Source organism: Dicentrarchus labrax, unplaced genomic scaffold (assembly GCF_905237075.1).
Source record: "Dicentrarchus labrax unplaced genomic scaffold, dlabrax2021, whole genome shotgun sequence".
Lineage (NCBI taxonomy): Eukaryota > Metazoa > Chordata > Actinopteri > Moronidae > Dicentrarchus > Dicentrarchus labrax.
The window spans coordinates 33312623-33327535 of record NW_026136720.1 but is presented as its reverse complement, the minus strand read 5'-3'; the positions used below and the strand labels follow the sequence as shown (position 1 = coordinate 33327535).

General features: G+C 41.0%; 3 protein-coding genes and 1 long non-coding RNA gene across 8 annotated transcripts in view; 1 reads left to right on the top strand and 3 right to left on the bottom strand.

The window, feature by feature from the left end:
• The window catches only part of psen2 (presenilin 2), an 11899-nt gene extending 11070 nt beyond the window's left edge, over positions 1–829 (top strand). For both annotated transcript variants that reach the window (XM_051382171.1, XM_051382172.1), the window contains one exon: positions 1–829. This exon is cut by the window's left edge and continues 471 nt beyond it. The gene's annotated coding sequence lies outside the window, so the exon portion shown is untranslated.
• Positions 830–1571: 742 nt separating this feature from the next.
• dpy30 (dpy-30 histone methyltransferase complex regulatory subunit) lies at positions 1572–5652 on the bottom strand. The gene is made up of 5 exons (XM_051382182.1): positions 5572–5652; positions 4024–4064; positions 3346–3393; positions 3079–3218; positions 1572–1707 (listed from the first exon to the last, which is right to left on the bottom strand). Exons 1-5 carry the CDS (start codon positions 5579–5581, stop codon positions 1635–1637), a joined length of 312 nt encoding a protein of 103 aa, XP_051238142.1. The 5' UTR covers positions 5582–5652; the 3' UTR covers positions 1572–1634.
• On the bottom strand, positions 3363–12874 carry srd5a2a (steroid-5-alpha-reductase, alpha polypeptide 2a). Of its 3 annotated transcripts, XM_051382178.1 has the most exons (9): positions 11701–12869; positions 11239–11410; positions 10536–10952; positions 9574–9737; positions 7043–7144; positions 6779–6929; positions 6447–6509; positions 4024–4064; positions 3363–3393 (listed from the first exon to the last, which is right to left on the bottom strand). In XM_051382178.1, the coding sequence occupies exons 3-9, from the start codon at positions 10811–10813 to the stop codon at positions 3386–3388; spliced, it is 807 nt and encodes a 268-aa protein (XP_051238138.1). In that variant the 5' UTR covers positions 10814–10952; positions 11239–11410; positions 11701–12869; the 3' UTR covers positions 3363–3385. The 3 variants fall into 3 exon arrangements, with proteins under 3 accessions (XP_051238138.1, XP_051238139.1, XP_051238140.1); XM_051382179.1 differs by having other exon boundaries at positions 10536–10859; positions 11239–12869; XM_051382180.1 differs by lacking the exons at positions 3363–3393; positions 4024–4064; positions 6447–6509 and adding an exon at positions 6525–6596 and having other exon boundaries at positions 10536–12874.
• LOC127353146 (uncharacterized) lies at positions 4774–5022 on the bottom strand. Of its 2 annotated transcripts, XR_007881236.1 has the most exons (3): positions 4961–5022; positions 4831–4900; positions 4774–4800 (listed from the first exon to the last, which is right to left on the bottom strand). It is a non-coding gene; the product is annotated as an uncharacterized LOC127353146 (long non-coding RNA). The 2 variants fall into 2 exon arrangements; XR_007881235.1 differs by having other exon boundaries at positions 4774–4900.
• Positions 12875–14913: the final 2039 nt, after the last annotated feature.

Genomic DNA, 14913 nt, shown 5'->3' with positions numbered 1-14913 from the left:
CGGCTGCGTGTGATTGGCTGACGCACATTCCTGTTTGTCCCTCCACTTCCTGTTTGTTCCACTTCCTGTTTGTCCCTCCACTTCCTGTTTGTTCCACTTCCTGTTTGTCCTTCCACTTCCTGTTTGTCCCTCCACTTCCTGTTTGTCCTTCCACTTCCTGTTTGTCCCTCCACTTCCTGTTTGTCCTCCACTTCCTGTTTGTTCCACTTCCTGTCGGCTTCAGTAAACCTGGCTCCTGATTGGTTCACACAGAACAGTTCACATTATTTTTCTTCGTACATTTTGCTCGTGGTTAGGTTAGCCTGTCAGCTAGCTAACGCCGTCTGTTTATCTGAATAAAGTCGCTGCAGAAAGGAAACGCGATGAACGCGATGAACGCGATCGCGACAAATGTTGGCTAAGCTGTGAAAATCATGCTAACCTTGGAGCTAACGTCAGGCTAACGAACTTTATGTTTCTACGATCAGTTCTTAACTTTTTTACATTAAACCAGCTGATTTATATTTGCTGGTCCAGATTTTTATAATCAGATTTAAGCCCCGCCCCTTTTTGCTCTGTGCTCCAATCTTCAGTTAGCTAATGTTAGCAAAATGCTGGCTAGGTAGCTAGCTAGCACTTATTAAAAGGGGGCGGGGCTTAGGAAGGGTCAGTTCTCATTGTATTGATAATAGATTTTGGATGAATTATTAGAATATCTTACGATTTCAAATACTTTCAATCCGACAGAGCGGCTAACGCTATGCTAATGCTAAATTAAAACGTAAACTGAGATTTTGTTTTCTACGTGTAAAATGTGTCACAATCATTTTATTAAAACACATTTTGAACAGCTCGTGTTGTAGCGTTGTTGTTCTACCTGTGTGTGGCGGACGGCACCGATCAGAGTCAATAAAGGATCAATTGATTAATTCAGCTGGTTGAAACTGAAGGTTTGTTAGAAATGTACAATTAGCATAATTAGCATTAATAATCAGCTACATATTCCTGACTAAATGATTATTGACCCAGAAGAAATATTACAGCGGAAACACCGATCACTGATCAATAACCTCCCAATGAATCAATATCAGCCTGATAATGTTAGCTAGCTCATTAGCATACATTTAGCTAACAATAGTTAGCTAGCCGTTGCTAACATTAGCATGGAACTGAAGAAATATTGATGGTTAGTTGATTCATTGATTAATTGATCTGCAGCTACTTTATTTGGTATTTTTCTTTGTGAAGGTAAAATATCTTCGGTCTGACGGTTGAATACCTGTCGGGTCCTTTCTCACTAGAACTGATATTTTATTGACAAATGATCATCAGATTATTGATTTTGTTTCTGTTTGGATTTCAAATTAATCTCATTTATAAAACTGAAGATGTATTTTAAGGTTATTGATTAAAGTGATCCCCTGCTGGTTGTGTCGGGGTACTGCAGCCCCGTTCATTCACTCTGTGTGAAAGGAATCAATGTCAGTTCCTGCAATACAGAGCACTGATCAGGATCAATAGATTGTTTGATCAATGAGCAGCCGGGGCTGATGGGAAGCAGAAGGATCCTTTCAGAATAAGAGCAGATTCAGTTCCTGTTTCACAGCAACATTTTTATTGTGGATTAAAAAAAACAGACGAAGAACAAACAGCAACTAATTTCTCTCCTCGAACTGAGATTTGTTCTTCAGCAGGAACGCAGCCAGATACTCGATGGGGTTGGGAGGTCTGCAACAGAGAGAGAGATCATTATTATTATTATTATTATTATTAATATACTCGATGGGGTTGGGAGGTCTGCAACAGAGAGAGAGATCATTATTATTATTATTATTATTATTATTATTATACGATGGGGTTGGAGGTCTGCAACAGAGAGAGATCATTATTATTATTATTATTATTAATATAGAAAAAGAGAATATTATTATTATTATTATATATATATTAATAATAAAATAATAATGATAATATTATCATTATCATATTATATTATTATTATTAATAACAGGGGGAGCAACATATTATTATTATTATTATTATTATTACTTATTATATAATATACTGATGGGTTGGGAGGTCGCAACAGAGGGTCATTATATTATTATTATTATTATTATATTATTATTATTAATATACTCGATGGGGTTGGGAGGCGCAACTCATTATTATTATTATTATTATTATTATTAATATACTCGATGGGGTTGGGAGGTCTGCAACAGAGAGAGAGATTATTATTATTATTATTATTATTATTAATAAAAATTAATAATATATAATAATAATGATAATATTATCATTATCATATTATATTATTATTATTATTAATATATGGGGGGGGGGGGGGGTGAAAAAAAGAAAGAGATTATTATTATTATTATTATTATTATATATTATTAATAATATATAATAATAATGATAATATTATTATTATATTATAATTATTAATATACTCGATGGGGTTGGGAGGTCTGCAACAGAGAGAGAGATCATTATTATTATTATTATTATTATATATTATTAATAATATATAATAATGATAATATTATTATTATATTATATTATTATTATTATTATTATTATTAATATACTCGATGGGGTTGGGAGGTCTGCAACAGAGAGAGAGTTATTATTATTATTATTATTATTATTATTATTATTAAATATACTCAATGGGGTTGGGAGGTCTGCAACAGAGAGAGAGATCATTATTATTATTATTATTATTATTATATATATTAATAATATATAATAATGATAATATTATTATTATATTATATTATTATTATTATTATTATTATTAATATACTCGATGGGGTTGGGAGGTCTGCAACAGAGAGAGAGATCATTATTATTATTATTATATATTATAATTATATAATAATATATAATTTAATATTAATGTAAGGTTACCTGTCCGTGGCGATAATAATAATTATATAATAATATATAATATAATATTAATAAGGTTACTATAATAAAAATTATATAATAATAATAATAATATATAATATTAATGTTAATATAAGGTTACCTGTCCGTGGCGATAATAATAATTATATAATAATATATAATTTAATATTAATGTAAGGTTACCTGTCCTTGGCGAGCACAGACAGGCCCTGCAGCAGGATGGGGACTACAGTCTGGTCCAGGTAAGCTCTGGTTGGTAGAGCCTGAAGGTCCACCTTCTGCTTCTGCATCTTCTCTGCACTCTTCTCACTGTCCACTGTCCTCTGGGGAGCAAAGCATGCTGGGAGTTCTCTCTGGACACTGTGTGTGTGTGTGTGTGTGTGTGTGTGTGTGTGTGTGTGTGTGTGTGTGTGTGTGTGTGTGTGTGTGTGTGTGTGTGTGTGTGTGTACCTGGATGTTGTCTGTCAGGCCGTACTCTGCATGAGGGTTTTCAGACACCTACAGGACAATAACAATGATAATAATAACAATGATAATAATAATAATAACAATGATAATAATAACAATGATAATAATAATAATGATAATAATAATAATAACAATGATAATAATAATAATAATAATGATAATAATAATAACAATGATAATAATAATAACAATGATAATAATAATAATAATGATAATAATAATAATAATAATAATAATAATAACAATGATAATGATAATAATAATAATAACAATGATAATAATAATAATAACAATGATAATAATAATAATAATAACAATGATAATAATAATAATAACAATGATAATAATAATAATAACAATGATAATAATAATAACAATAATAATAATAACAATGATAATAATAATAATAATAATAATAATAATAACAATGATAATAATAATAATAATAATAATAATAACAAAAATAATAATAACAATAAACAATAACAATATAATAATAACAATGATAAAATAATAATAATAACAATGATAATAATAATAACAATAATGATAATAATAATAACAATCACTTATTGATCCTCCTTAAAGGATCAGAGACACAGCTAACTATTGACTGATTATTGATTATTGATCTGTTATTAAGCTGCAGTGGTTACTCACAGGAGTGTGTCCCTCCATGGACTGATCTGCATCTGTGTGATCTGGAAGACAAACAAAGCCCCTTCAGACACTGAGCGACCCCCGGAGGCCGATCCACAATGACCTTTAACCCACGGACCCCCACAGACCTTCAAAGGTATACCCATTAAACACCTTCAGAACCTTCAGTTCATTCAGAACTGTGCTGCCCGAACTCTGATGAAAACCCACAAATACGACCACATTCTTCAGAACCTCCACTGGCTCCCATTAACCTCTAGGATCCGATACGAGATCGCCCTCATCACCCACGCCCCCAATACCTCAAAGACCTCCTTATCCCTCACTCATCCACCCGTAACCTCCGGTCCCAAAGCACAAACCTCCTCCATCAGCCCCGCTCAAGACTCTGCACCATGGGAGACCTTCTGCTCCGCTGCCCCTCACATCTGGAACTCCCTCCCTGAACATCTGTGAAAACCCCAGTCTGTGGACACTGTTAAAAAAGGGCTTCAAACTCTCTTGTTCAGGCAGCCGTTCTTCAGTTGTCCTTAGATTTTTCTAATTTCACTCTTTTAACTGTTGTTCTTAATGTATTTGATCACTTGTATTATTATTGATTACTGATTTTAATGTCTTATTGCCCTTAGTGTTTCTTTGTTATTGTGTTTCTTGGTTTCTGTAGCACTGAGATTCTTTTATGAAAAGTGCTTTACAAATAAAATGTATTATTATTATTATTATTATTATTCAAAGACCCCCACAGACCTCCACAGACCTTCAAAGACCCCCACAGACCTCCACAGACCCTCAAAGACCCCCACAGACCTCCACAGACCTCCACAGACCTTCAAAGACCCCAACAGACCTCCACAGACCTTCAAAGACCCCCACAGACCTTCAAAGACCCCCCTCAGACCTCCAAAGACCCCCCAGACCTTCAAAGACCCCCACAGACCTCCACAGACCTCCAAAGACCTTCAAAGACCCCCTCAGACCTCCACAGACCTTCAAAGACCTACCCACGACCTTCACAGAGCTCACACCTTCAAAGACCCCCCACAGACCTCCACAGACCTCCACAGACCCCCCACAGACCTCCACAGACGCAGCTAACAGGAGTCAGAGGAACTTTGGATCACACTGTGACATTAACTCTGTATTATCTGTATAAAATAAAAGCTTTAATGATTATTGATTATTGATCAGAGAGCAGCACGTTCTGCTGTGTTAACTGGGCGGATATTTGAATGGAGTTTGGTTGGTAGGAAGTCTTCCTGTGTGGCGGGAATCTGAAGTAAACATCAACAATAACAGTGTTTAGTCGTTAGTGGAACCGGAGCTCGTTAACGTTCATTCACTTCTCCACACTGTTAGCGGCGGCAACCTAGCTTAGCATCACGTTAACGCTGTGTGTGCGGGGAATACATCCCGTTACCGGGTAAAGTCCGCCTCTGCGGGTCAAACCACGCATCAAATCATCGAATCAAACCGGAAACACGCAACAAACAAACAGAAATACAATAAAAGACCGCGACAACCCGCGAACCAACGGAACAATTAACTCACCGTCCGCCATGTTTGTTGTGGATATTTACGTCAGATATCTGGCGTACGTCGATTCTCTTCCAACCTTACGTAGAAATCACGTCCCAGCGCCGCGCATGCGTCCGGCGTGCGTGGATGCGCTTCAAAATAAAAGCACGAAAATAGATTCGTAGATTTGTTTTGAACTCGTCACGATCGGATAAGATATTTATTTTATATTTAATGGTTCCGGTCACCATGAATAAAAATAGCTTCTGCTTTCAGAGAGGCTGAAATCAACTGTATCCAGTTTATTAGAGATTAATAAGTTATCAATACATGTATCTGACTTCTTTAAAATCACTTCTTAAAGCCCATTTTTACAGGCTCTTTTATTTTCTTCTGCTCCAGTATTCATTATTTTATATCTAATTATATGTTGTGTATCACAGCTCAGTACAGTGTATCAGTTTCCTTTGTAAAGTTAGCACCATATCATAACCTGTTAGCTTTGTTCATTTATACAATCTGTTATAACATTTTAAAAAGGAACCATCCAAACAGTTAATGTTTCATAGTGTTGTCAGTTTTTATTAATAATAAACTTTATTCTAACCGCTCATACAGGAGATGCTAAAGTGCTCTCAATTAGTAATGAATGAATGAGTCTGAATACCGCGCTGTAAAGCACACACAGGAAGAGTTTCTTAAAGCCAGTGTTGGATTTAAAGTTGTGGTTTAAAAATGTCCACAGAGGAAATGTGTGATTGTGTTTCAGAAAAATACTGCGAAAGATTAAAAAACGATAAAGAATTGGCCCCAAAACCACAGAGGGCTTGAAACCAGTAAAAGATCAACGCTGAGAGAAACTGGAACCAGTTCAGGTTGATCACAGCAGAGCTCTGCTTCATCCTCACAGTATGAAAGGAATGACCGCCTTCCTGGAGCGAGGGTAGTCCTTAAACCTCTGCTGGTAGTCTCTGCAGGACACACAGGAAGTACACAGGTTCAGGATCGGTGGGGGGGGGCGAGTGATCCATCAACAGGAAATGAACAGGTTCAGTCTCCTTACGACAAAAAATCGGACTAGTTTTAGCTCCTCAACCAATCAATAGACTGTACATGCGGCGCTGCTAATCAATAGACTGATCAGTAATCAATAGTCCGGCTGGTACAAAACAGTAATCAAAGACGTGGTGCGGTATCAAAGACGATCAGAATCAATAGACTGATCAGTAATCAATAGTACCTGTGGTGCTGGTAGGCTCTGGGTCCGATGGAGCAGACGGTGAAGAGGGCGAAGGCGAAGCTCGGTAGAGAGCAGACAGCGACAGCGTAACCGAACCACTCCAACATCTCCCCGAAGAAATTGGCTCCAGACACAAACTCAAACATCCCCCCTGAGAGAGAGAGAGAGAGAGCCTTTATTGATTGATTGATCGATTGATTGATTACAGTATTGTAATAACTCCAGAGATTAAAGAGCTGATAATGATCTGTGGATCTGTGGTACCACGGGGGATCCTGTACACGGTCTCTCCAGGTTTCCTCAGGCTGCGCAGGATGTGGTCACTGTGGATGTTCACGGCCATACCGAGCAGGAACAGGAGGAAACCTACACACACACACACACACACACACAGAGACACACACTCACAGAGACACACACTCACAAGAAACACACGCACACACACACACACACACACACACACACAGAAACACACACACACACACACACAGAGAAACACACGCACACACACACACACACACACACAGACACACACACACACAGAGACACACACACACACACACACACACAGAGACACACACAAAACACACGCACACACACACACACACACACACACACACACACACACACACACACACACACACACACAGAGACACACACAACACACACACACAGGAACACACACACAGACACACACACAAACACACACACACACACACACACACACACACACAGAGACACACACACACACACACACACACACACACAGAGAGACACACACACACACAGAGACACACACACACACACACACACACACACACACACATAACACACACACAAAAAAAAACAAAACACACACACACACACAAACACAAACACAACACACAACAACACAAACACAAAAAAAAACACACACAAAAACAACAAACAAAAAAAAAACAAAAAAAAAAAAAAGAGACACACACATACACACACACACACAAAACACACACACAACACACACACACACACACACACACAACACACACAGAACACACACAAACACACACACACACACACAAAGAGACACACACACAGACACACACACAAACACACACACACACACACACACACATACACACACATACACAAAATATACTATTAAGGGGTGCCCGGTTAGCTCAGTGGGTAGAGCTGGCCACCCATGTACTGAGGCTGAGTCCTTGCTGCAGCGGCCCAGGGTTTGACTCCAACCTGCGGCCCTTTGCTGCGTGTCATCCTCTCTCTCTACCCCCCTTTCCTCTCTGTCTTCAGCTGTCACTATAATAAATATATATAGTTCTTTTAAAATATAAATCAATAAAGATAAGAAAGAAGACTGTACAGAAGACGGGGGTGCATATACAGAGTCCACTGGGGAGTCACACAGGATGATGGGGGCGGGTCCCAACCAAAGTCCACAACCATCTCCACTGTTTTTAGAGCGTTTAGCTCCAGGTTGTTCTGGCTGCACCAGGTCACCAGATGGTCAATCTCCCATCTGTAGGCGGACTCATCTCCACCAGAGAGGAGCCCAATGAGGGAGGTGTCATCTGCAAACTTCAGGAGCCTGACGGACTGGTGACTGGAGGTGCAGCCGTTGGTGTACAGGGAGAAGAGCAGAGGAGAAAGAACGAAGCCTTGGGGGGATCTGGTTCTGATGGTCTGGGAGTCAGAGACACTTTTCCCCAGCTTCACCTGCTGCTTCCTGTCAGACAGGAAGTCTGTGATCCACCTGCAGGTCACAGTGAGCTGGGAGAGCTTGTCCTGTAGCAGAGCTGAAGTCCACAAACAGGATCCTGGCGTAGGTTCCTGTGGAGTCCAGATGCTGGAGCCAGTGCAGGGCCATGTTTACTGCGTCGTCTACAGACCGGTTGGCTCTGTAGGCGAACTGCAGGGGGTCCAGGAGAGGGTCCGTTATGGCTTTCAGATGGGAGAGCACAAGGCGCTCAAAAGACTTCATGACCACAGAGGTGAGGACAACAGGTCTGTAGTCATTGAGTCTTGTGTGTAATGCAACTGCAGTGACGTAACCATGGCGACGTGTTGTTTACAATTGACAGGAAGTGTTTTTTATTGATGCTTTATATATACATATATATATATATATATATTATAACACACACATATATATATATATGTGTGTGTGTGTATGTGCCTGTCCTGTCTGTTCTGTGTTTGTCCAGCATTGTTGAAGAAGACTGACAGTCTTTGTCTGGACTAATAAAGCTGGAATTTGAATCATGGTCACACAACGTCCAGCCGTGACTGGGAGGTCAAAGGTCAGCAGTCTGGTATCGGTGTATTCAGTGTGTTTTAATGTATTTTTGAATCTTTCGTTACGTTGAGCTGGACGGACTCACTGAGAATGAGCTGTCAATCACAAGGTAGCCCCGCCCTAAAGCATACCCTGCTTTATGGTCTGTTTTACTCTAAATGGGACCATCAGTTACTAAATGAACATCATGCTGTATGGAAGAAGACTGAAACTAGAGACTGAGACCAGAAACTCATCAGGAAACTGTTTACTGAGCTCATTGATCTCCATGAGACTCAATACTATCAGAGTGGAGCTGCCCCCTGCTGGCTGTTAGAGACACTGCAGGTTAAAGGCTGATCCGGGATTCACTCTGTCAGTGGTCACTTCTCGGCATTAGCTGCTGAGACTTATGGGTATTATTGAAGAAGATGTAAATAACGTTCTTTATGTGATATGAATTGAATAATAACCTGTAGGAGTGTTTCCCGGTGGACAGGTGGACGCCACTGACACTCACCTGCAGCCATGCGAGCGTCTGTGAGCCAGGTGTGCTGGAACCGGGCGCAGTGCAGCAGGTGGTGTCCCTGCAGGAAGCCGTTGAGCGAGCAGAAGATGGCGGCGTAGAGGACGATGGGCAGCGGGACGGGTCGTCCTCTGGTCAGGAAGGCGTAGATAAAACTCCTAAAGAACAGACTCCAGTTACTTCCTGCTCGCTTCTTACCCACAATGCCGTTCTTTAAACAGTTCTTTTCTCCAACATGGCCGCCGGTAACCATCAGACACCATTTTCATGACTAAATACTAAAAGAAAATGTTTTCATGAGTGAACAGCGGGTGTCTGATTCCTCTCTGTACACGCTGGCTGGATGGTGGTAGGAGTTAGTAGTCGGCACTTCAAACTCAGTTCTGAACAATCTGAGGAAAAAGTCCTGAAAGATATAAACTGATTGTTATTATGTGATTCATTGTAAATGGGCCTAAAGGTTGGAGAAGCCAGCTTGTGACAGGAAGGTTGTGAGTTCAATCCCCGGACCCAGCAGGATAAATCTGGCTAAAGAAGCACCACCTGCCCCTCCCTCATTACCAGCACTGAGGTGCCCTTGAGCAAGGCCTTTAACGCCAACTGCTGTGGTTGCACTGGGCAGCTTGGGTACAATAAAGGTACAGTGCTTGTACCCTGCCGGGTACAGCTGGAGCCACAGAGCCTTTTAGGTCCAGTCCTGTACCTTGATATCTTCTTTTAGTTCCACTCGAGTGAATGGTGAATGAACTAGCTAACATCTGATAGACTAAATATTAAGTATTACATATAATAACATGAATGTTATGACTCAGTAAGTTGTTAAAGGTCAGTCTGTATTCTGGAGTATGTATAGTCTTCCCTGTTTAATGCTCTATGTGACCTCTGACCTGTTGATATCTGAACAAACTGTCTGTACACTCCTCCTCTCTGGGCTGATGCTTTATATGACCTCTGACCTGTGGAAGTAGTGCAGCATAAAGGTGCAGAGCAGTAGTGTCCTCCCGGTCCCGGTTCTGTTCGTCCCTGGGTCCTCGGCGAGCAGCAGCAGCAGCGGCACCAGAAAGGCCGGGACCTCCTGCAGGAACCAGCCCAGTTTGGCCGGGCAGCAGCGACCCTCCGCCGACACGTAGCGGCCGTACTTAGTGTGGTTTCGAGTCTGGTGCAGCAGGTAGGCCACGCCCCCAGTGATCAGAATCCAGCTCAGGCAGGAAACAACAGAGTCCCGACAGTCCATCAGTCCACAGTGTGTTGCTCCAGTCGGGGTCCGGGTCCTATGAGTTCTTTACAGGGAAATAGCCACAAAAACATCCAAAGTCCCAACACTGACCCCAGAACAGAGACCGTCAGTCCCCCTACAGCAGCTGGATCTGTATCTGAGGAACCACCACCATTTAATGAGTGGTTGTATTAACATTAAAAGAACATCATCATCATCATCAGTAAACTATGAAACCCACCCAGACAGAATTACTCAACCAAACTATTTCCGAGGAATTATTCTGTTGTTTTCCTGAACTGAAGAAAGAATGTGACACTGTTGTTCTTGTTCCTATGGAAACATTTCTGCCCATGTTGTGCAAGTGAATCAGAAACCTCAAAATATTATATCATTACCTCAAAGTCAATGTTTTATATTAAATACATTTTATTTTGACTTACAGAATCCTTTTTTCCGTCACACTGGGCAGAAATAGGTGCCGGTTCTTTAAGAAAGTGTCCTGAAAAACTTGAAAAGATCACTGTAGCAGATTTCACATTATCTCAACCAACAATGTCACCAAACTGGAGCTTCTACCTGCAGCTGCTGATGGACAGAACAAACTCACTCAGTCTGACAGCCGGCAGTACACAGAGGGAGAGAGAGAGAGAGGGAGAGAGAGAGGGAGAGGGGGAGGGAGAGAGAGAGGGGGAGGGGAGAGAGAGAGAGAGAGAGAGAGAGAGAGAGAGAGAGAGGGAGAGAGAGAGAGAGAGAGAGGGAGTAAACACAGAGGAGGGTTTATAAACGAAGACATTCTTGAGAGGTCAGACAGCAGCAGGTTTGTACTCGTGTTGAACTCTCTGTGGGTTCATCTCGAATCAACAATATCAAATAACTGAAGCAGTCCTGTGAACCAAACTTACCTTGAGACTCCAGGTTGGACGTCTGTGGTACAGACACAGAGGACACACCTTTTTCTTACTGCAGCATAATGTATGAAGAAGTGGGCGGAGCCATCAGAGATATCAGCTAAAGCAGTGACATAACTGTAAAATACATTCATCATCTCTATATGTGTAATGTTACTACACCACGCAAAGCAACCGTTACCGTACCGCTAGCATCATTATTGTTGGCTAAAATCTATAAGTTAGTATCATGGATCATGTTAGATGGGGAAGCTAACATTAGCCAACTAACATCCACTCAGATAGTATTTTGTTAACAATAATGTTAGCAAGAAAGGTTCAGGTTAGCTATTATATATATATAGGTTACTATTTTGACTTTCTTTATATATTTATTTAGTATTGTGAACTCTTTTTTAAGTGCCTGCAACACTGGAATTGATTTGGCAAATTGACATTTATGTTTGTAATATCTTGTTCTAATTATAATATTTATGGTTCAGGACTCACCTGATCCAGCCCTAACTATAAGCTTTATCAAAGAGGAATGTCTTAAGCCTACTCTTGAATGTGGTGAGGGTGTCTGCCTCCTGAACCACAACTGGAAGCTGGTTCCACAGGAGAGGAGCTTGGTAACTGAAGGCTCTGGCTCCTGTTCTACTTTTAGAGACTATAGGAACCACAAGTAGCCCAGCATTCAGAGAACGTAGTGTTCTAGTGGGGTAATAGGGTACTATGAGCTCTTTAAGATATGAAGGGGCCTGACCATGAAGAGCTTTATAGGTGAGGAGGAGGATTTTAAATTCTATTCTACATTTTACAGGGAGCCAGTGCAGAGAAGCTAGTACAGGAGAGATGTGATCTCTTTTTCTAGTTCCTGTCAGTACTCGTGCTGCAGTAACAAGTGAAGTAACAAATGCATGGATTACGTAATATTACAAAAATTAGACACATACTATCACAGACAGATGCAGAAAAACTAATCCATGCATTTGTTACTTCAAGGCTGGATTACTGCAACTCTTTATTATCAGGTTGCCCCAATAAGTCCATTAAAACGCTCCAATTAATTCAGAACGCTGCAGCGCGGGTACTGACATGATATGACTTTATGCTCTCTCTCTTTCTGCACTCATTCATGTCCCATTAATGCATGTTACTAACTTCACTTCTTCCCCGGAGTTCTTGTGCTTTCTCGTCTCGCAGGTTCTCATGGATCCTGGTAGAGCCTCCTGCCATGATCCTGCTTAACTGCCATTGCTAATATCACTGATAATATTGTTATTATTAGGGACCGAGCACTGACAAGTGCAAGGTCCCTATTGTAATGCAAGTGTGGCGGTGCGAGCTTGATTACTAAGTTATCAGACGATCTCTTCTATTTTATTTGTTACTGACAACGCCACCTTGGGTTAGGGCCCAAGGACCCGTACTAAATGTCAATTATCACCTCTTACAAAAGGACACTCAGGTTCATTCACTCAGGGAGGGCAGGAGACAGAGTTCAATGATCACATACAAAATTTTATTATTTAAGCGACCACAAGGTTTGGCACAAAAAGTTGGGCGGGACCTCGCACTCCACGCAACACCGGGGCGTGCTGCGGCCATGTCACGTGCCGTCGTAACACGTGCGGACCACAACATGAAAATTTCACGTAAATCAGCTCAAAATCGCCACGCAACACTTACTTCCTGTTGCCAGTAGGTGGCACGATCACTGTGTCTGAATATTGTCATGTAGACGTGTTCAGGGTGGGACTGTTATCAAACATGTGAAGTTTCACTGAAATTAGATCATGTATGCTGAAGTTATGAGGACGTGTTCAGGGTGGGACTGTACACTGAAGGTATGAGTACTATCTGTTTGATGGCCAATCGGTGGAATTCAACACGTCGTCACAGGCACGCAGTTAAATGTACAGTCACAAATAGCACAACTTTTGATAACCAATGTGTCTAGATTGCATTGATCGAATTTGAAGTCAATCTGATAAAATCTGTAGGAGGAGTTAGTTAAAACAGAAGCCCTTAAATGCCGGAAATGGCATCACAGTTTGACATTTGATTCAACCTGGCCAACTTTGAGGGAACGCCACAGACACGCCCTTTAACGTACAGTCACAAATAGCACAACTTTTACTCAGCAACATGTTTTGACTGTACTGACCAAATTTATAGCAGATCCAATAAATTCCCTAGGAGGAGTTCGTACAAATACAACACAAAAAATCTAAGACAATGACAAAGAAAATCAAAATGGTTGACTTTGATGCCACGCCACGGACACGCCTTTTAACGTACAGTCACAAATAGCACAACTTTGAATCAGCACCATTTTTTGACTTTACTGACAAATTTTTAAGTAGATCCGATAAATTCCCTAGGAGGAGTTCGTTCAAATACAACGCAAAAAGTTTGCGGAAAGTGAAAATGAAAATCAAGATGGCCGACTTCCCGTGGGGTTTCGGGTATGGGTCCAAGAGGCTTTTTGTACGTCTCAGCATGTTACACGTGCCTACCGAGTTTCATACATACCGGGGCTGCTTTTTTTTATCCTGTAGGGGGCGCTACAAACACGACAAACACAATTTTTGGTACGTGAGCTTCAGGCACCACTCTACACGTGCCCTGTGAATTTCATACTCATAACTATTACGGTCTCCACACAGTGATTTACCCTGCCACCAGAGCGCCACCAAGTGGCGGATTGTTGTCACGTTTATTAGGGAGCCTCAGGGAGCCATGGGCAAGCATCGTACCAAGTTTCATTTTAATCACACGTGCCGATGCGGAGATAAAAATGTTTTACTTTGAAAGAGCAGTTGCTGGCTCAGTCCCTAATTAATCAGAAATCAATCAAACAAAAGAAGAAAAAGAAAATTAAAGAGTCTCTGGCCAGAGATATCAACTCAACAGTTAACCATAATTAATCCGTTTTGAGCACAAATAAAGAAGGGCTCAAATTGAGAAGTTCCCCTTCCAAATGAAAATTAAATAAACAACTACACCACACCTTGGCAGATTACCTTTAAAACACTCACACGCACACACACACACAGTCCAAACGAGTGGCTGAGAGTCCCAGCGGAGCTCGCAGCGCCCTACCTGAGTGGCAGTCACACACACACACACCACACCACGCACAGCAGCAGCGGGAAACAGGGTCAACAGTAGGAGGCAAGCCGACCAGGGACAGCCGACAGGACTCCGAACCAAGCCAGCGAA